The 21,134-nt window shown below is 38.7% G+C and overlaps 1 protein-coding gene across 1 annotated transcript; it reads right to left on the reverse strand.

The window, feature by feature from the left end:
• Positions 1-3,737: 3,737 nt before the first annotated feature.
• Positions 3,738-15,409, reverse strand: LOC149317569 (actin-binding Rho-activating protein-like). The gene is made up of 2 exons (XM_089517835.1): positions 14,626-15,409; positions 3,738-4,496 (listed from the first exon to the last, which is right to left on the reverse strand). The coding sequence occupies exons 1-2, from the start codon at positions 15,339-15,341 to the stop codon at positions 4,034-4,036; spliced, it is 1,179 nt and encodes a 392-aa protein (XP_089373961.1). The 5' UTR covers positions 15,342-15,409; the 3' UTR covers positions 3,738-4,033.
• Positions 15,410-21,134: the final 5,725 nt, after the last annotated feature.

Raw genomic sequence — 21,134 nt, forward strand, 5'->3', positions numbered from 1 at the left:
ACCTAAATTCTTTGGCTTGGCGGAGTTTGTTTGTGACTAGAACAGTGAAAGATAAATAGTTAAATTATAGTGGCACAAGACACTACAACCCACAACAACATTCCTCTGTATACATATTATCCTGTCTCAAGCAATAAGATAAAACCAATATTGACTTCCCATTTGCCAAGGCAAACAACGTGTCCTTTAATATTTCCCTCTTTCTTTTCATATACAGTACAAACTTCCTGTATTCAATTCATTCCTAATTTTAAGTCCTTACAACTGTGTATAAGCTTTCATTAGTTTGTTAATTTGTCTATCTCCACTTATAAAATTTACTTAACAAAGTGTAGCCACTGTGGGATCTTGCTGCATCTTGAGACAAACTTGTGAACTGTAAGGAATACTGGTGGGCTTAGATGGTTGAATATCTTTTAGGGGCTGATGAAGCCAGACTAATCTTCTACTTATGTATTAAAGACAATTTTAAAAATTAGGAACAATGTGAATCGTTGTAGATCATGCCCTCATACTCCCTTCCCCAGTGTCCCATCATGTAATTTTCAGTCAACCTGAAAACAAACTCTGTGGTGTGGAATGGGTAGCAAGTAATCAAGATCCATTCCCTTGTCAGGCTCATACCTTTCTCTTGATGGGAACATCTGCTTACCATTGCCTTTTATCTCCTTAAACAAGACTCGCACCAGATGTTACATCATCTGACTTTATAAGAGGCATCATAATTTGTTTGTATTTTCTAAACCCTTGTGGTTGGACAGCTTCAGCAGGTACTCTGGATAATCTAGGACCTATTAATACATGTTTTGTATCACACAGCTATGAAGACTATATATTTGAAAAAAGAAAATTTCTCACATCTTGGAAATTTTTAAAAGTGAGGGCTATGACCTGGGATGGGTACCAAACAGTCGCTACTATTCAAAAGCATTTGGCTTTCCTTTCATCTTGCATTTAAGATTGTCCTGGCCAGCTTCATTCTATCAGGGTTTGAGCAAGACCCAACTAGGCTATGAGTAAAAGCATTAGATTCAAAGTGCAGTTATTTGGGATATGTAGCTCTTCCCAAACATATTGTCTGTACTCCTAATGCTTAAATGGAAGCACAGAGTGCCTAAATGAGAAAGGCTTTTAAAAATCAAACTGTTAAAAATATCCAAATATTGGAACATAGCAATGCTGTGTGCATATACCAGTATACCTAAGTTGATTAAGTAGATATATTTGTTGGCATTACTCCTTCAACAGAAATTTTGGTATTAGATGAAGAAACATGGAAAGAATAGGGATAGGTTCCTACATCAGAAAAATGAAGAGCATTTCAACATTTTTCAGCAAATATTTTATTCAAAACTTACAGTATGCACATGTGAAATGAAACAACCAGGGAAGCACAAAAAAAAAACACCCCACCCTGTTTTGGTCCTTCCAGAGACCACTTGAAGGCTTCTAAAATGCACCAAGGGATGACTCTTTTGCCAGCTTTCCTTTACTAATGATATCCATTTTGGTGGCCAAACTCATTGATCTCTGCTTGTTTAATATGCTGGGAGTAGCTGGCAAGGCAGATGTATCTGCTCTCCTCTTTGGTTCCTGTTTCGCTGTTCATGCATTGGTATAGGATTCTGGAGACAGATGCTATTTACACATTGCTTGTAGGCTCCAATAGGATTGACTAGAATAGGACCCTGCTCTTTCCCAGCTCAGGCTTTGATTATTGCATTGTTTACTGAAGACACTCTGTTACCACCAGCACCATAAGTCTGATTCTCCAAGCCTCCTTCATCTTCCCACCTTGGGCAGGTGTAAAAAGTCTGGAAAACAACCACTGTGAAGCGTGTTAACTGAGCTATGGCACATATGATTATACGTTGGAGATAAATGCATGTTTAAATTCACTTCATCTGTGCTCATATTGCATATTAAATTCTAGTAATAAGATGATGGTTTGGACCTTCTCATGGGATGCAAATAAGAAATGGACACAACGATTCTATTTTTTCTTTATTAATATGCAATTAGTAGTCCTAAAATAGGGATTGGGGCTACAGCTCACAAGCATGATGCAGTCTGCAGTCTAATCTTATGTGGCCTCCCCAAAAAATTGTGTGCCTTCGTTTCTGATTTATGGTGACCCTAAGGTGAACCTATCATTGGGTTTTTTGGTAAGATTTGTTCAGAGGGGGATTGCCTTTGCCTTCCTCTGAGGCTAGGAGAGTCACCCAATGGGATTCTGTGGTTAAGCGGGGATTCAAAGCTGGTGTACAGAGTCGTAATTCAGTGCTCATAGTTAAAAAACCCAAGGAAGCCTAGAAACCAACAAGATTACATGCCTCACTGAATGATTGTATCTCCTAACCCATGTTTCAAGTTTCTCCTCCAAAACATTCTCTTGTGTCGCACATGATCAGCTCCTTCCATGGTCCAACTATAAACCTTTCTGCATTAATCATTAATTAATCATTAAGCATATGTAATGTTTGCAATCTTCATTAGTAATGCAACGAGTAGGCAGTGTTCTTTCCAAAGAACTTGGGCTTGGTATATGTCACTAAAACCAGTGAACTGAGAGGAATTGCTGATAAAGTCCTGTATTTAAAAGAAACAGACAGCATCTACACATTTGGTTTGGACTGTGTCATTGTGGGCAGGAGACATTGATGCCCAAATCTAGAGAGCTACTAATATTCAAGCATTTTTTTAAAAAAATGATGACTTTAGAAAGAGCAAAGAAGCTCACAAGAAGAAAACACATACTTTGAGCTAAAGTAGTATCTCAGAACTCAGTCATGAGGTTTCTGAATCCAAAAATCTGAACTGCAATGTACTTTCTTGTCTGAGGTAATTAGAAATTGTTGCCTTATGTATCAATTCTGAGCACATTATTTTGCCTACAAGGATAGTGTTTAAGTCACTGAAGTCTTATTCCAAGACTTAATATAGGAAGTTTATTCCACAAATGCAAAACCATGTACAATTTTACTCTAAATTGTGACTAAGTGTTTGCACCAAATTATATTAGGCTATGCCTGTAAATCATTTCCAGTAATAATATCCAGTATTGTTGTTGATAACAGACTGATATAGTGTTCAGTATGTTCAAAATAGAGAGACAAGCATACTTCTGTATGTGTGTGTTCATGTAACTTGACAATTCTCAGGAAAGCATGCTCTTTTACTCAACATAAAATAATCACTTTTTTTTCTTCTGTAAGAAGATGTGTGATCTTTCAATTTGAAAGGCAACATATTAGAAGAAAAATAGTTTCAGTATTTTTTTTTTACCATAGTTCAATAGTTTTGACACTGAGTACAGTGTTTAAGCTATTTTCAGTTTTTGGAATTGATGTTTTAACTCTCTTTGTTTTTTAAACTATTGTAAGCTGCCTTGGATCCCCTTTGGGAGAAAGGCGGGAAAGAAGTGCAATAAATAAATTAAAAAAAATAAATTTCAAGAAATGAGGCTCTTAAATATATCATTTTAAATAACTGTAATGATCTAAATATCATTTAGATATTTCTAAATATAATTTATAATTCAAGCTAAACTAACGTTTGAATCATGCATTACTCACAGGACTGATTTCACGATCTTGAAATTATAAATACTCTTTGTGTATTTGTGTAAACTACAGTTTAATTTATTCTATATGTCGTGGATAGATTTCCAGTGCCCTGTAATGTCAAGAACTCCCAGTTAAAACAATTCCACTGATATTAAAACAACATAGCATATTTTGATAGCAGATGGATGGGCCACTGCTATAGCACAGAAGACCTCATAAGGTTAAACCATATTCAGCTGAGACAAAAGCATTTCCATGGACTCTTAAGTGCTCTTGTAAATATATGCTGATTTCATTCCTTTACACAAACCAAATTGTGAGGAAATACATGAACATGATAAGAACATGTAAATATGAATTTCTAGTGGTGCATTGATGTCTCCATTGGTCTTTGTAAAAAAAAAGGCAATGTTCTCATTCTGCAGCTAAAGGAATAACTAGTATTCTTTAGCTTATTCCATGAAGTGTTATTCCAGCAAAGTTATTACTACATGGTCATCACGGCCTTGCCACAACATTTCTCCTTCAAAGTCCACCATCCCATGCTTCCTGGCTCTCATGAGTATTCCAACAACCTTATCTGAAATGCGGACATATCTGTCAAAGAGATCACCAAAAGTGACTTGGGCCTTGCCATCACGACGGAGGTCAGCCATTGTTCTGATGATGAAGCACATGTCTTTCATCTCTCGATGAATGTGGTCCTCTGCTCTCTTGGCCCTTTCTGCAGTTTTTGTCCCTTCTTTAGGATGACCGTAGCCTTTGTCTCCTTTGTGCAGTCGTTGAGACATGGCCAGCTCATAGTCAAACTCCTCGCTGAAAGGATTGAGCTTTTGTGTTATCACATGCTCATCAGCCCATTCTTCCCACTTCCCCCTGAGATTGTGTACAGGGCTGTATTTCTTAGGAGCCTTGATGTTTCTGTTTGCACTGGAGGAAAAAGGAAAGACATGGTTTATGAATTACCCTGTTTAAGTGCAATACCTACAGCAAAAGCCACTAGGTGGCATGTTATCATTAATTCTGAAGTCACCGTGTTATAATAGCTTTATCTAAGCATGCATATGACTCTGTTCTTGATGCCTTTTTTTATCTAAGAGCATCAACTTTTGTCCTGGATTGCATTTGTTCGTTTGTTCTCTCTACAAAGAAAAATAAACTCGACTTTAATCATATCTGTTGTCCGATGAGTATAGACAACAATCCTGAGAAATAGTTTAGTCAAGAATCAATAAGTAGGACAAGATCACCCACCAAATGTCACGACTGAATGGAAAGCTGAAGTTTGCCTCTGTAACCACTATACCACATTATACAGTGGGCCCTTGACATCTGCTATAGATTTGTTTTCAGGACGCCTTATGGACACCAGAATCTGTGGATCTTCAAGTCCCATTAAATACAGCAGAGAGCAAATGGTGGCCCTTAAAGAACATGGCGAAATCAAGCTTTGGGGTTTGTTTGTTTGTTTTGAATTTTTATATTTTTAAAATATTTTCAAGTTATGTATGCTTGAATCAGTAGACATAAAATCAGTGGATATGGAGGGCCAACTGTAATTGTACAATAAAATGTATATAGACAAAGATATTTCCTAGGTAAATTGTATTCAGTTCAATCACACACTATATGAATGTGAAAGTGGCATTGGAAAGACCCAAGGGAACTAATTCCATTCTGAAACAAAAAACTCATGCTTATCGATGTCTTAAGCTTGATGAATTTTTTGAAAAAAACTACTCGGGTTTTGGTAGGACATGGGATACAAAAAAAGTCAGGTGTCTTTGGTTTCTAGAAAATACAATATATATATATATATATATATATATATATATATAGTCAAATTACAGCATGACGGTATGACTCAATAAGGAAAATGTGAATGCACACATGAAGAAGGTACAAATACAGCTCCTGTTAGTTTTCACTTCATTTCATAAATAATTTTTTAGTCTTCCAGGATAGTTTATGATAAGTGCTTCAAACAAATGGTCACTATTATTCCTGTGCTAAACATGAAGTATGATACTGTGACAAATGCAGGGTCAAAAATCAGGGATAAACTGCACATTATATGTAATTCCATCTTTGCTTTTCTGGACAGATTTTAGTCATCTTGCAAGCCTCTTTGAAATTGTTTATTAAGAATCTGTTTTGCAAAAGCAACGGAATCTTGATGGAGTAATTTTATGAGGTGAGAGGGTTGAGAGGGCTGCTGAGGAAAGACAAGGCAAGAAAAACATCATTTACCAGGAATTCTTGAGATGCAAATCATATCTATAGATTTAGATATGATTTATAGATTTAGATATTTGAGATTTAGATACCTTTGGGAGGAAAACTGGATGATGATGATGATGATGTGTGCAAAAACTGGAATGTCAGTAAATAATTCAGAAACAAGAGACATATACTGCTTTTAGATGAGCCACACACATGTCTAGAAAGTTGTCATAGAATCATAGGTGGGGTACAGTCCACCCCGTTGGGGCGGCCTCCACTCGCCCCTTTCCCCGACGGATCAGGGCCTCAGCTGCCACAGTGGGAGCCTCAGAGGCCCCGATCCACCACTTTTTTTTTTTAGATTGTAAGCCTGAGGGCAGGGAACCGTCTATTATCCCCTCTGTTGTAAACCGCTCGGATTCCCAGTGATTGGGCGGTATATAAATAAATCCTATTATTATTATTGTTGTTGTTATTGTTATTATTATTATTACTACTACTATTATTTTCAGGCCATGGGGAAGTGGCAAAAGGCTGCTTCCCCGTGGTCTGGAAAGGGGTGTCCTTGGGGCTTCATGCCCCAAGGACACCCTGACAGGGGTGGGGGAAAAGGGAAAGGGGCCGCTCGGCCCCTTTCTCTTTTGTGTCACTGGCGCAGCCGTGTAAAGGCTGCGCCAGCGACACAACCAAAGGAAGGAGCTCCGTTTCAGAGCTCTTTCCGGGTCTGCTGAAAGGGTGCCACAGGCACCCTGCAGTGGTGTCAAGAATAACAGCCACACTGTGGCGTTTGGACGTGACACGGCTGTTACGTCAAAATGGTGGCGCCCATGTGTATAGGTTGCCGCCATTTTTACACCCCCATCACGTGCGAGGGGCATTTGAAAGCGCCACCCCTCGCACGTGACGAGGGCGCCTCATAGCGCCCGTTTAAATAGGGCCATAGAATCGTAGAGTTGGAAGAGACCCCAAGGATCATCTAGTCCGACCCCATTCTGCCATGCAGGAAATCCAAATCAAAGCATCCCCAACAGATGGCCATCCAGCCTCTGTTTAAAGACCTCCAAGGAAGGAGACTCCACTACACTCCGAGTGTGTTTCACTGTTGAACAGCCCTTACTGTCAGGAAGTTCCTCCTAATCTTGAGGTGGAATCTCTTTTCCTGGAGCTTGTATCCATTGTTCCAGGTCCTGTTCACTGGAGCAGCAGAAAACAAGCTTGCTCCCTCCTCAATATGACATCCCTTCAACTATTTAAACAGGGCTATCATATCACCTCTTAACCTCCTCTTCTCCAGGCTAAACATCCCCAGCTCCCTAAGCCGTTCCTCATAGGACATGGTTTCCAGACCCTTCACCATTTTAGTTGCCCTCCTTTGGACACACTCCAGTTTCTCAATGTCCGTCTTGAATTGATGAAAAGGAGTCCAAAGACCGATCTCTGAACTACAAATTAAATATATTTACAATAATTTTAAGGACTATTTTTAGACTGATTTTAAAAAGTCTTAAAGAATGTTTTTATTTGTTTTTGTGTTTTGCTCTCTGTATCATTTAAATGGTTTGCCTATGGGCTAGGCAGTAAATAGTATCTATCAATTGATCAACCAGTCAATCAATCAATGTGTAGCAACATTTTCAGGGGAAATAAAAAGTTGACTTCTCCCCAAGTGAAGTGGGAAATGATTTTAAAAATCAAATTGTTTCTGCAAATAGACTAATAGAGGATTCTGAACTGAAATCAATACCTTTGGAGAATGTAAAATCATGCTGTTGTTTATAATGTCTATATGTGACTAGATATATATAGCCAGTTTTTCTTTCTCCCTGAGACTGTAAGATGAAAGTAATAAGGCCTTAAAGGCCTCTGGGATCAGTTGCTGTTTAAATTCTGGAGTACCTGCTAATCATTCTTTCTCCAGTAATGTTTTTATTGATTTAATATACTGCAATCTTCCTCTTTTAGGGTAAGCCCTCCCACATGGTGTATCAAAAAAGCTAATGAAAATGGCAAATAAATCACATACAAATCAAATAAAATCTTATACAAGGGGAAGACAAGTAATCTTTACCACTTCTAGACTGCCATGTTAAAGGTTTGGTACTTCGGAAAATATTGAGAAGTTCAAATGACTATGGCTAAAGGTTACTCGCGTCACTGCTACAGTTGCTTTTTTATTTTTAGTGAGGAGTTCATGTTAATCTGGCCTGGCTCCATGATGACTTGAATGGGATGTTTGGTGGAAATTGTATCTGAAGGGCAAACTTGATGCTCTTCTTTTCAGGAATGAACAATGAATCCACCTTACTTTTCCAGGATTTGTCACATAGCAGTGATATATGTGCCACTGATCAAACTGATGACTACAGAATAATATTTCTCTCCAGACCTAAACTAGTTTTTAAACTACATTTAAATATATAATTTTAGGATCACTTTTTTTCATATAGGTAGGCACACATGAGCTTGACCCAGAACAGTGTGTCCTAGTTTTTATTTCAAACCCTCCCCCCTCCCCAACCTAGGGGCTAAAATGAAAAGGAAGAAGCCTTCTCCACCATATGGTCTCAGTTCAGATCAGAGTTGAACATACTTACTTGCAAGTAAAAAGAAAATGATCCCAAACTGTACACTATGCATTTAAATATACTGTAATTGTTGCTGTGTGCCTTCATGTCATTTCCAACTTATGGCAACCCTCAGGCAAAGCTATCATTGGGTTTTCTCTGCAAGATTTGTTCAGAGGAGGTTTGCTATTGTCTTCCCTGAGGCTGAGAGTATGTAACTTACCAAAGGTCACCAAGTGGGTTCTATGGCCGATCTGGGAAACGAACTCTGGTCTCCGGAGTTGTAGTCCTAACACTGAAACCACTATGCCATGCTTGCTCCTGACTACAATTTCTTTCTCATTATTGTCCATCCTCTTATTGCTGGGTCACAGTTCACCATCTGTCCAAGTTTGTTAAGCCCTGTATACCTGATCTTTCACATTCATAAACCTTGTCCAGTCTGGCATTATCCCACGAGTTTTAATTTTAGCTTTTTAGATCAAGTAGATGAGTGGGATGGTCATGATTCTTGACAGCCTGGTGGCTGATGCAGCTTAAAGTGAGTGCAAATTAAAGCTCCTAACCTGCTGTGATACTTTTGCACCTTGTTTGAACAGGTGTCAATGACAGAAGAAGAAGAAGAAGAAGAAGAAGAAGAAGAAGAAGAAGAAGAAGAAGAAGAAGAAGAAGAGGAGGAGGAGGAGGAGGAGGAGGAGGAGGAGGAGATGAACCAAGTTAGCTTTCTAAAATGATGGGGAGCGAGCCCAGGTTTTTGATGTACTTAAATATATTGCATAAGAAAGTTTCCATGTTTCAGCAATTTTCAACAGGAATAGAAAAATTCAATTTCACATGGGTAGCTATGATAATATTTGGGGTGAGTTAAAGTATGACTGGCTAGGGGGAAATCTTAAAAGTGTAAAAACTTCTCCTGGGTAAGGCAGGATAAAACTGTCACGATTAGGGACAGGGGAATAAAATCAGAGGAAAGGTGAGATTCATATATATTTACCCCACTTTTTCATCATACAGAAGTGACTTTTGAAAACCACATTTTCATGGTTATCATCTTTTATTTATGTGTTTTGGGATTTCCACAATCTGTCTGGGAGTATCAGGTATGAATGTCAAGTATCAGGTATGAACTTAGGCTGCTGCCACACTGCAGTATTAATGCAGCTTGACACTGCTTCAACTGCCATGGCTCCATCCTATGGAATCCTGGGATTTGTAGTTTGTTCTGGCACCAGAGCTCTATGACACAGAAATCTAATTATATCATAAAACTACAAACTCAGAATTCCATAGCATTGAGCCATGCATGGCAGCTAAAGCAGTATCAAACTTTATTAATTCTGCAGAGCAAATGCAGCCTTTTAAAATTTACTACTATATAGCCAGATACTTCTGGTTATGTTACCAGAATCAGTAGTATATTTTGTTCTTTCTGGCAAAGTTATTTACTATTTCATACCAAACATTCATAATGCACAGAGAAACAATTAATATAGAAATTGTATTTCAGGCCCCACACACACTATGAAAATAACCTGGTGTGAAACTGGGTTATTTCCATGACATTCACACTGGCTCTGAATGCACCCAGCTAGCACCTTACCAAAGAACAAATCCCAGGATTCCATAGGATGGAACTACAGCACTTAAAGTGGTGCCAAAGTGCATTATTTCTACAATATAACTGGACCTAACATATTGCTTTAACTATACATTTGGCTTTCCATATCCAAGGATTTTCTTATCCATGGATTCAATCATCCATGGCTTGAAAATATTAAAAATACATATAAATACCAAAAAAAGCAAACCTTGATTTTGCCATTTTATTCAAGGGACACCCTTTTATTAGGGTATTGTATTAATGGTACTTGAGCATCCATGGATTTTGGTATCCATGGGGGGAGAGGCCCTGGAAACCCCTGCAGATACCAAGGCCCACTGTACTGACTTATAAAGGAGCCTATCAAAAGTATTATGGGTCCCCCTAATCCAACTACCTTACATGATCAGTCTAATACTTCTTGGCTGAGGGGAGGGAGGCATGTTTTGGAAGAGGAGAGTCCCACTTAACAAGGGCTACATTAACTTCAATGAAGATAAGGCTGCACAGGGAATATGGATAATAACATGTTCTGCCATTAAGGTGAATAGAGAAATTTGCACTTCTAGGAATTATATAAATTCATTGCAGCTGCTTGCACAATTTGGGACTGGAGATTAAGACTACTGCATATACTTCTGCATAAAATGATGTCATCAGCATCTCTGTAAAATCTCTGATTTGCATTTAGGGTGGGTGGGGAATGCTGTGGCCTTCTGTAACTCCACGAACTCAGTTCAAGACCCAGAAAACCAGCTGTATAAAAAGGACTGGTGTTGAAAGAAATAAACACACAAAAGTCCATGATTTTTATCACAGAAATGCTACTAATGATGGCTTCCTTTTGTTACTACATATGGATTTTAATAAATTTTGGATTGTGTGTGGAGTTCGTTCATGACCCCAAACTGACCTGCCAGGCTAGCAGCCATAATCCTGAAAGCAGTGGGTCAGGTAGGCAGATCAGTCATACTCACAAGACCCCTGAAAAGCAACACTTTGGAAATTCCCCACAGACAGGTTTGGGAGTTGCTAAAGGGAAAACCATCACCTCCAAAAGGAAAATCTTTATTGTAGGCCTCACACTTGATGGCTCAGTGATTAAGTCACTGGCCAGCTATTCCTCTGTTTGCCTTCCTTGATTGTGTTCAGATCTAAGTGCATTGGCTCAGTCTATTCTTCACCTTGATTTAACAAAAGCCCAGGCCTTCATACCCTTTGTCTTGGCTGAAGTTAAGCCATCAAGTTCATAGCCAGAGGTTACAAACTGTCTATATAAGCCTCAGTCTAAACACACATCGCTGTGCTACATTCAGAATACAGCCTGGCTTCATGGCAATCCGAACTCTGATTTTAGCTCCCTCTTTTAGCTCCCTCGGCCATTTCCCCCCACATTTCGGCGGCTGTGTCATCTCATCATCTATATCCACATCTGGTTCCTGGAGAAGCCTTCGGAAGTGAGTATCTCTAGTAAATTTGCCTCTCTCAACTCTCTCCTGATTTCCCTCCTTTACTTTCATTAGGAATTGTGTGTGTGCCCCCTTTTGCTGTGTGTTTGTTTTTCACTTTTTAATAAATATTTGGACTTAATTGGAGCAGTCTGTCTCAGCATCATCTCTCAAGGGTTTCTTGTGGACCTCTCATAGACATCTTGGAACCCGGTCCCAAAAGGTTGTTGTTAGGACCCTACCTCTCAGCAATTGAGCTAAATTCAGAAATTCCCCTAATTAGATCCTTCCTAACACTTTGAAGGGCATTTAAGTGATGGAGGTGTTCACAATGAAAGTGGGTGGAGATGAAAATTACATGGGGAAATTATAAAAGTGCAGATATCTTGAACAATGTACCTGCCCTACAAATCTCTATCTGTTCTTTCTTGTTATTCTTCTATAAGCCTGTTCAATTGCTATTTGACAGGTCTGATGGCAGCTACATGGGTTCTGCCAAGCACTTTAAAAGACAGAAATGATTGCTATCATTATGCCTGTACACCAAGCAAGTTAGGTGAAGTGGCTGCACCCAGCTATATATTGCAAAAATAGATCAGAAATTGCCTTCTTTTCCAGTATTTCATTGTTATATGAGTTCTTGGTATTAGCAACCTGGGAGATGCAGACTCCAGCTGTGTACAACCTTCTTCTACAGGGGAAGTTAATAAGCATTTTCCTCCTTCACTGGAGTAGTTGCTGCAAACAGTAGCCTGTTAAAATAGTACAAGTAGCTATGCTAATAGTTGGTTATGACAGATGATTGCCGGCATTTTGCTCAGTATGTCTTTGGTTTTTACCGTCCAAAACATTTTTTTTAAAGAAACAGGTAGACTTTGGGCAGTCTACATGTTGTTGTTTTTAAAAAGTCTTTAACTTTTGGCAGAACCAACATGGAACATTGGTGTAAGTGTTGGAATAAGACTGTGGGAGGCCAGTGGTGAGGATAAGACATAGGCAGATTCATTCAACTCTGGTTTAGGCTCTGTTCCCAGGCATATGCAGATTTTATTTTCATGGATAGGGGAAAATGTATAAAAAAATCTTATTGCAAATAATAGCTGATAGTCCATCTTTATCAAGGAATACTCTGTGAAAAAATGTACTAACTGGACTAGAGCCATGTAAATTTTTAGCAAAGGACCAGTTGCTAAAATGACAAGTGAAAGGGACTGGTTTAGGTGAGCATGATAGTTTCCTTAATGACATGTTCTTTTTTTTTTTTAAATGTGCCTTTAATTGTTTTATGTTGTGCCTTTAATCTATTTCTTTTTAAAACATTCATCTTGCTTTTTGTTTTAATAGTGTCTTTTTATTCAATAGGCTCTTAAGCTGGCTTGAGTCTCAGTTTTGGGAGAAAGGCAGGCTATAAATCCAATAAATAATTAAGCAAATAATTAGCTCCTTATGGTGTTAGTATACAGTACACAACCACATGACATGGAGATGATCGCTTGACTCATTGGATGATGTGCAGTTCCGTGAGACTGGGTGTGAGTTTGTTAATGAAGCTTGTTTTCTCTGCCTCTTTCTCTCCTCCTCTTAATAACCCACAGAGCATGACAAAAATGATGACTGGAAGATTACAGGACCCTCTTTAATGGGACAGGCTATAGCAAGGTCAAATGAGGAAGAAGGAAGGGATCCACCAAAATGGTTCTCCAAATGTTTTGGACATCAGCTCCCAGAATTCCTGACTGTTGGCCAAACTGTCTTGGTGAGTTGACATCCAAAACACCTGAAGGACCAAAGTTTGAGAATCACTGTGTGGAGGCATCTAATAAAAAAGGCTTCTCCACCCACAGTGGGTCTTCCACACTACTTTCACTTATCCATCACTTCTCAGACCCATGTACCAGAGTCCATTCTGTTCAGAATGCTCCCACCAGCTTTGTGTAGCATTTCCAGTAGGTTTGAGGAAAGGAGTTGGGCAGGGTAATTACATCCCACCATCTTCCTTCTATCAGTTTAAGTGTTCATTGTCACTTGATTAGATAGATAGATAGATAGATAGATAGATAGATAGATAGATAGATAGATAGAAGCATTAATGGAGAGCAGGTTTAGCAACCACCTACTAAGTATGATGGATAGAAAAACTGGCATGTTCAGAAATAAGCAAAACACTGAGTGTTGAGGCTAAACTATGGGAGATGACTGCTGTCTTTTGCCTTCCTACCCTGACTGTGTGCCTCTTGGAGGCCTGTGGGATAGCCATTGGAAACATCTAGAAACTATCAAACACAGCTAGAGAAAGGCTTTTTAAAAATTATTATTACAACTCCCAGAATTCCCAGTCAAAATAAACAGCTTTTGCAAGTGCTGCTGCAAAATGAGTACAGTACTACATTTATGAAATCTGCGGCACCAATCTGGGGCAAGAAGAGGTGGCTGGATGCTGCCCATATGTAGAGCCCCTATGTTGTCATTTAAATTATGATATAATGACTTTCATACAAGAAGTTTATTAGAAATAGTTTCTTTGAGGAAATTCTTCATTGGCTTTTATGAGGGGCACTTGTGTCTTCCAGTATATCATGTAGACACACACAATGTAGACACACACCATCACACACACCCCTCATTCATATGCCGGTTGAGTTGGCCTTCTATATCCATAGATTCAACCATCTATGTTATATTCCCCAAAAATATAAATACCAAAAAGGAAAGGTGGATTTTCCACTTTATATAAGGGTCACCATTTTACTATGCCATTGGATATCATGGGACATGAGCATCCATAGATTTTGGTACCCATGGGAGGTCCTGGAACCAAACCCCAGTTAGGGTTGCCATAATTCTCTACGATAAACCGGGACAAAATGTAGGAAAAAATTTAGACCAAAAAATAGGACAATTGTAGGATAAAATTTAGCCCAAAATGTAGGACATTTAAGGTCCTCCATTTTTCTTAAATGCCCTTCATTTTGGTCTAAATTTTGTCCTACATTTTGTCCCAGTTTATAGTAGAGAATTATGGCAACCCTAACCCCAGTAGATACCAAAGGCCCACTGAACATCACTCAGTAAGAAAACTCCTATCGTAACAAGGCACACAGAAAATACTTCAAACAAAGAGAGGTCCCCCCCCCCATTCAATTCTTTACCAGCCACAAGAGAATCTTTTATAAGAGCAGGATCTTACCAGGGAACACCACTTGGTAAAAGCCATGATTACTCACAGTGTTGATGTGGATCTTTTTATCCTTACAGGACTAAATATGTCTTGATTACTGTTGTCTGCATCCAGTTTGTCCTCTGTGTCTCCTCCATAGCCACTGTCCTCAGTATCCAAGCTGTCACTGCGATAATTCTGCATTTCTAGATCCTGGGACTTATCCTCTTGTTCCATCTGCTTCCATCCTTTAGTCAGCTCTGATACCAGGTTAGAACACTTTCTCCTTCTGGTTGGGGACATTTTGCTACTAAGGAGTTTATCAATGTCTTTGGGCTCTTTGACACTGTTACCTGTCTCTGTACACTCATTGTCTTTCTCATACTTGTCGCTGAGGAGGTTGACACCACTTCCTCGTTCATAGATTTTACTCACAATGGTTTTGGTAACTTCTTTGCTTCTAATGTTAAGCTTCTGGAGGGTTTCATCAGATTCAATGGCACTCTGTTCTCCATTCTCTTTGGGTATCTGCTGTTTGGGTGGAAGTTGTGTGTCATTCTTCAGTTGGTCTTTCTTGGGAAATGTCCTGTTTTTTGGGGGGGAGAACCTTGGTGGCTTCTCCTCATTGGGTGCCCATCCACTGGGCTCCTGGGCTTGCTTGGTATTGTGGTCAGTGGCCCATTGCTGCCAACCCCGTGCCAAGCTGATGACAAGGCTAGCTGTTCGGATCTTTTTGATGGCCCTCTTGGCCGGCATGGTGTTCTGGTGTTCTTCTGGAGGCATAACACCTGCTGTGTCTTCTCCACCTATTCTTCTTTTAAAATCACTCAGTTAAGACTATCCTGCAGCATATAACAACCAAAGGGAAATGGTGGGGATTTAAATAGATGGTGCAGGGACTTTATGATGCTGGAAAATATGTGAAGCATTTCTCACATGGGAAGACTATCCTTACCCTGGCAGTGTCCTTTTTCTAAAAGAGTCCAGGCTTGCATTTCTCCACAGCAGATGGACATTGGATATGGTAAACATGGGTGACGCAGGCTGTGCATTTCTTGGCCACAGCTGTGATGGAAATTAACAGCATCTTTATATGCCCCCTCTAGAGGTACCTTGGTGGCACATTCAATTTCACATTAAAACATGCCTTACAGTGCCTTGCTTAATGGGATTTTCCCTTACAACTTGGAGGGTACTTCAGATAAGAAAAATTATTGAACATTTTGCTGGGCAGAATATCTTTTATAACAGAACTGTTTCAAGCTTGTAGTTGTGTTACTATACTAGGGACCACTTTGTAGGTGTAGAATTTGTCAGACTTTTCCCAGCTTTCATATTGTACTTAAACTAAATTGACCACTCTCATTCATGGAGAATTATGCTGGTTTCTGGAGGCAACACTGAATTTGGACCTCCAAATTCTGCCTCCATATTATAATGCTTATCCAGGCCCTAAATAAATGACTGAGCACAGTGTATGCCTTTGATGCTAATGGAAATGTGCACTCACAGATGAGACCAGGCTAGACTAAAGCTAAACCAGGCTTAGTTGCCCTTGCCCAAGGTCCACTGTACCTTAATTTTATTTATAACTGTTGAGAATGAGTCATTCTTATGGTGTTATTCTCTTGCAATGTCACTGCATGCAAAACTTTAGGAATTAAAAGAGCAAGAAGATGATGTCCTTCCTGGAAGAGTTTCCAAACCATCATCAGAAGTATTTTATTCCTCCTTTCAGTCTCCACCAGTGAAGGGCTTTTCATTTTTTTTTTCATTTTTCATTTTTTTAATATGACACAATTATAAACAACAACCATACCAATAATGATAACAAACACAAGCCAGATACCCCCTCCCTTCCCTCCCAACCCCAAAACACTACCAAGTAACATAAAAACCTTATTTCTACTATTTTATCTTCAATCTTCTCATTCATTCTTCTATCTTACATACTGACAAACAAAAACATGACTTCCTTGGTTCAAACCCTAGCCATTTCATTCTCGTTATCTTTAACTGCTTATCTTTTAACAAGAAAATTCTTAATATATGAATCTGTACAAATGTTAAATTTTACGATGCCTATCTGATTTCTCCTCTTTCTCCACTGATATTTCTTTTTGCAATTATACAAAGATAATATTTCTTTATTTTAAGTGTCTCTGAAATTAGAAATGTCTCAATTCTTGCCATTCTTTATAACCTTACAGTCTGTAAGTGCCAGTTTAAATTTTGTCGTTAATATTAGGCCATTTTTCCCTTAAATATTTGTAAATTTTTTCCCAGTTTTCTTTATTTCGTTTCCTTATTTCCTCTTTTTCTGGGCCCATTTTTATGTTTTCTCTTAGTCTTTCTGAGATTATATCTGATTCCATTAGCTCTAGCACTTTGTTTATCCATTCTTCCACTTGAAATTCTCTCTTTATTTTCCAGTACTTAGCATAAACTAACCTCGCTGCAGCCAACATATAAAAAACAATTTCCCCCCATTTTTTTCTAGTTTATCTTCAACCATGTTCAGTAAGAGGATTTCAGGCTTAAATTTCAATTCAATATCTATTATTTCTTTGATACCTTTTATTATCATTTCCCAATTTTTTATTTTTTATTTTGCTGATTCGCATTGCCACCAAAGGTGAAAAAAGGTACCTTTTTCTTTTTCACATTTCCAACATCTGTTTTGCCCTTAAACTTGTCGGGGGAGAGAGGCCACCTATACATTATTTTAATAAAGTTTTCTTTTATATCTTGACAGGCTGTATATTTCATTCTTTTACCCCAAGATGTTTCCCATTGGCTTAATTCCAGGGGTCTTTTACAGTCCTTTGCACACTTGATCCACCAGTGAAGGGCTTTTCAGTACAGCTTTCAGATATCAATAGCAAGGTGGTCTCTGCCCTCAGGTTTAGTACTTGAGGATACAAAACACAAAATGAAAAGGGATTGGAAGAGAGGAAGAACAATGAACAAGCTAAAGCAGTTTTTGTATGACTAACTGGAATGGAAAATATATATATATTTAAATGAACCTTTCAAATTGTTGGTCTCTTGATGGAGAGGCCCTTCTCTCTCCCTCTGTTACAGACTGATGGAATGGCTGCTCCCAGAGGACAATGATGGATGGAGAAACCTACAGTCTGATGGAATGGCAAAGTTGGTAGAAGGAGGACTCAGAGTTTTTCCAGCTTCTCTACAAAGCTGAAAAAACTATGTTTTGGTTTCAACACAACTTTCCAGCTTTCCATAGTCTTTCCAGGTTCTATGTATGGTAGACAGTGAAAAAAACTAACAGAAAGAGAATCAACTCATTTAAATTTTGGTGCTTGAGGAGAATTCTACAGATACAATGGCCTTCTAAAAAGACAAATGAACAAGCACTACAACAAATCAAGTTTGAACTCTGTTAGAAGGCATGATTACTAAACTGAATCTGTTGTTCTTTGTGCCAATCATAAGGTGATGTAAATTTTTTGAACAGATGATAATACAAGGTACAGTGGAAGGCAGTAGGAAAAAGAAAGACTGAACTATGGATGGATCAATTCAATCAGGGAAGCCACAGCCCTGAGTTTGCAAGACCTGAGAAGGGCAGTTGATAATTGGAGGTCTCTCATTCATATATTGTAGCATTCCAAGACAAAGCAGTATTAGTCTGCAATATGCAAAAGGAGCTACATCTGATGAAATAGATTCAAGTCTACAAAAGTTAATGCTACCAACCTCTTTCTTTCAAAAGTGCCTTCTTATTCATAGGGTAACTGTAACTGAAACAACAATAACAAAAATAAAAAGAAGCTGTACCTGAAGTTCCCTTTAGCACTTTTTTTCATTTTCTAAGTGGGAACATACATGTGTATATGTATGTGTGTAGATCATTCTTCAGAGTCATCATAACCTGTTTCAAGTTATCAAATGCTAAAGGGAATAAAGTTTCTCACTTTTGTCTCCCAAAGTGGAAGTTCTTCAGAGAAGTATGTCTGAGCAATCAAACATGCAAATTAAGCTGATGTTTAGTTTCCATAATTAATCATGACTAATGTAAGATATGTAGGTGAGGAAAATGATGTGGTGTGACAAATGATTCTTACCACTTGTGGACAACCTCTGCACAAAGAGAAGAAAAGAAAAGAAGGGAAAAGAAAAAAGTAAAGTAAAAAGCTAACATATTCTTTAGTTGGACACTCATCATCCTATTTATGTTTCAATAGTACACTGTGAGCCATTCTTTCCTACATATGAGAAAATCTTTTCTCTTTTTTCCTACAAGTTTTCAGAGAGAAATCAAGAACTGGATGACTAAGAGCAGCTGTTAAAGTGACTGTTGCTGCTGCTATGCTGGAACCCTACTTTTGTCACATCTTTGCTCTCTCAAATGCTGACAAGTTCTCCTGATTTTATTGCTCATAAAGAGGAGGAGGATTCATGAAAAGGTGGCTGAAGCTGGGAGGAGTATTTAAACTCATAACTACTCTATTACTACTACTACTACTACTACTACAAAAAGAAAGCTTGGAATAGTTACTTTATTGGACTACAGTTACTTTATTGGACTAGTATTTCAGCATCAGTTGACTTTGCTTGGCCCCTGACATTCCAATGAGAAAAGAGAAAGACCAACTGAGGTGGAGTTACAAGGGGAGTTGCCACTTCAGCAGTTCACCAGGGAGTTCATTTGCACTGCAGAATTATCATCCTGTTATTCCACTTTAAATGCCAGGGTTCCAGCTGATGGAATCGTCCTGAGGCTTGTCGTTTGGTGAGGCAGTAGAGCAGTGGTTCCCAAACTTTGGTCCTCCCGGTGTTTGAACTTCAGCTGTCAGAAGTCCCAGGCTTTTTATCCAACAGTCATGAATTCGGAGAGTTGAAGTTCAAAACATCTGGAGGATCTGAGTTTGAGAACCACTACAGTAGATTTTTCTGGATGAGAATGCTAAATCCCTCTTTCTAAACTGCCAATCCCAGGGTTTCCCAGGAATGAACAATGGCAGTTAAAATGGAATAATAGTGCTATAATACTTTAATGTGAATGGGCCCCTACTGGACTTTTTCACATGGGAGGCAAATATAATTAAATAATAATTAAATCATGTTAATAGTGCACTCGGGGGGGGGGAGATTATTACCCCCCTGCATGCTTATCCCATTCATGTCCTGTGCATAAACAGTAATGGACATGTCATTGGATAATAACAGAAATGCCCCATTATTACCCAATGACGCATCCATTACTGTTTACAAAAGGGACACAAATGGGATAAGCATGTGGGGGTGTCATAATCATCCCCCCGATTGTGCTATTAGCTTGATTTAATCACGGTTTAATGACGTTTGCTTCTTGCCCACTTTGCAGGTGTATGCAAGGGATGGGGAGGGAGAAGGAATAGGAGATGATGGGGGGATCTGGGTCCACTCAGTTTTGATTGTGGCCTCATCCACCTTTGGAATACAGACCCTGACATTCTTCCCCATGTGAAGCACTTGGACCAAAATAGGTTTCCCACCTCTTACACTGTACAGCACTCTACTGTAAGTCATTAGAACAAGAGGTATACTGTATAAGCGTTACCTCTGAGGTTAATGGGTTGATCTAGTCTAATGTACAGAATGGCAATTGTAGGGTTTTTTAAAAATTTAGTTTAATATGAGGATATTATTATTATTATTATTATTATTATTATTATTTTCTTATATCCCACCTTTCTCCCAACATAGGGACTCAAGGTGGTGATCATATTATTACAGGATCATAGTACACAAAATAATTACTTTCAGGTAGAAATTATGTTTCTCCAGTGAGGAGAGAACTATGTTTTGTTCTTTCTGACTGATGTGCTTGAGGATTTGCAAAAGGATGGGAAGTCATTCTTCAGTGACATAAACTGAGAGCTAAAATGGGGCAAGTGACTCATTAGCTGCTTGCGAACTCTACTGTGCTCATATAACAGATAAATTTACACTTTGCATACTTACATGAGAATAATCTGCACTGTAGGCTTCAGTTTTCTGCATATATGTATGTAGTTATGTACATTTTAATAGTCTACCCCTATAACCATGAGTTCCCAAAGAAGCTTAGAAGGTAATTTAAACAGTTGGATATCCAAAAGGTAAAACCTGAGAGTCACTCAGCAATCCTGGAGCCATATTATGGACTGTTTTCAAAGGCAGAAAATGGAGGTTATCAGAATAATGAGTGATTGAAGCCACATAATATCCCTTCAGGTTGGGTGACTTCTAGTGTATCATCCTTAGCAAAGAAATGTCAGTGGAAGCTGGAGATCCTACTTAACATACCTTCCAACATTTTGCAGATGAAAACTGGGACACATGTGCCCAAACAACACTGGAGGGTGGTTAAGGTGGCAAATGCTATTAATGAGGAATAAAAGAAGCTAGGAGAGGCCACAGTAGTTTGCTTTTGCCTAAGCCTATTGGTAAGGACAAGATTCCACCTTCCCCTCTCTGTTCTGTAGAGTTAATTGAATACAAACTACTTTTGCACTTTGGATTCAGTTTGATGCAGTCGTCATAAGCTGAAGACAAAGGGGCAAAATAGAAGGAGGAATGAGAAATTGG

This window comes from Sceloporus occidentalis, unplaced genomic scaffold, assembly GCF_023333645.1.
Source record: "Sceloporus occidentalis isolate IW3139 unplaced genomic scaffold, rSceOcc1.0.p SCAF_3, whole genome shotgun sequence".
Classification (NCBI taxonomy): Eukaryota; Metazoa; Chordata; class Lepidosauria; order Squamata; family Phrynosomatidae; genus Sceloporus; species Sceloporus occidentalis.

Excerpts from the sequence above, each read along its gene's own strand:
- LOC149317569 (XM_089517835.1), bottom strand. The coding sequence starts at position 15,341 with ATGCCTCCAGAAGAACACCAGAACACCATGCCGGCCAAGAGGGCCATC. Across the intron at positions 4,497-14,625 it reads AAAAGATCCACATCAACACT|TGCAAACAGAAACATCAAGG; the intron begins GTGAGTAATCAT and ends TTTTTCCTCCAG.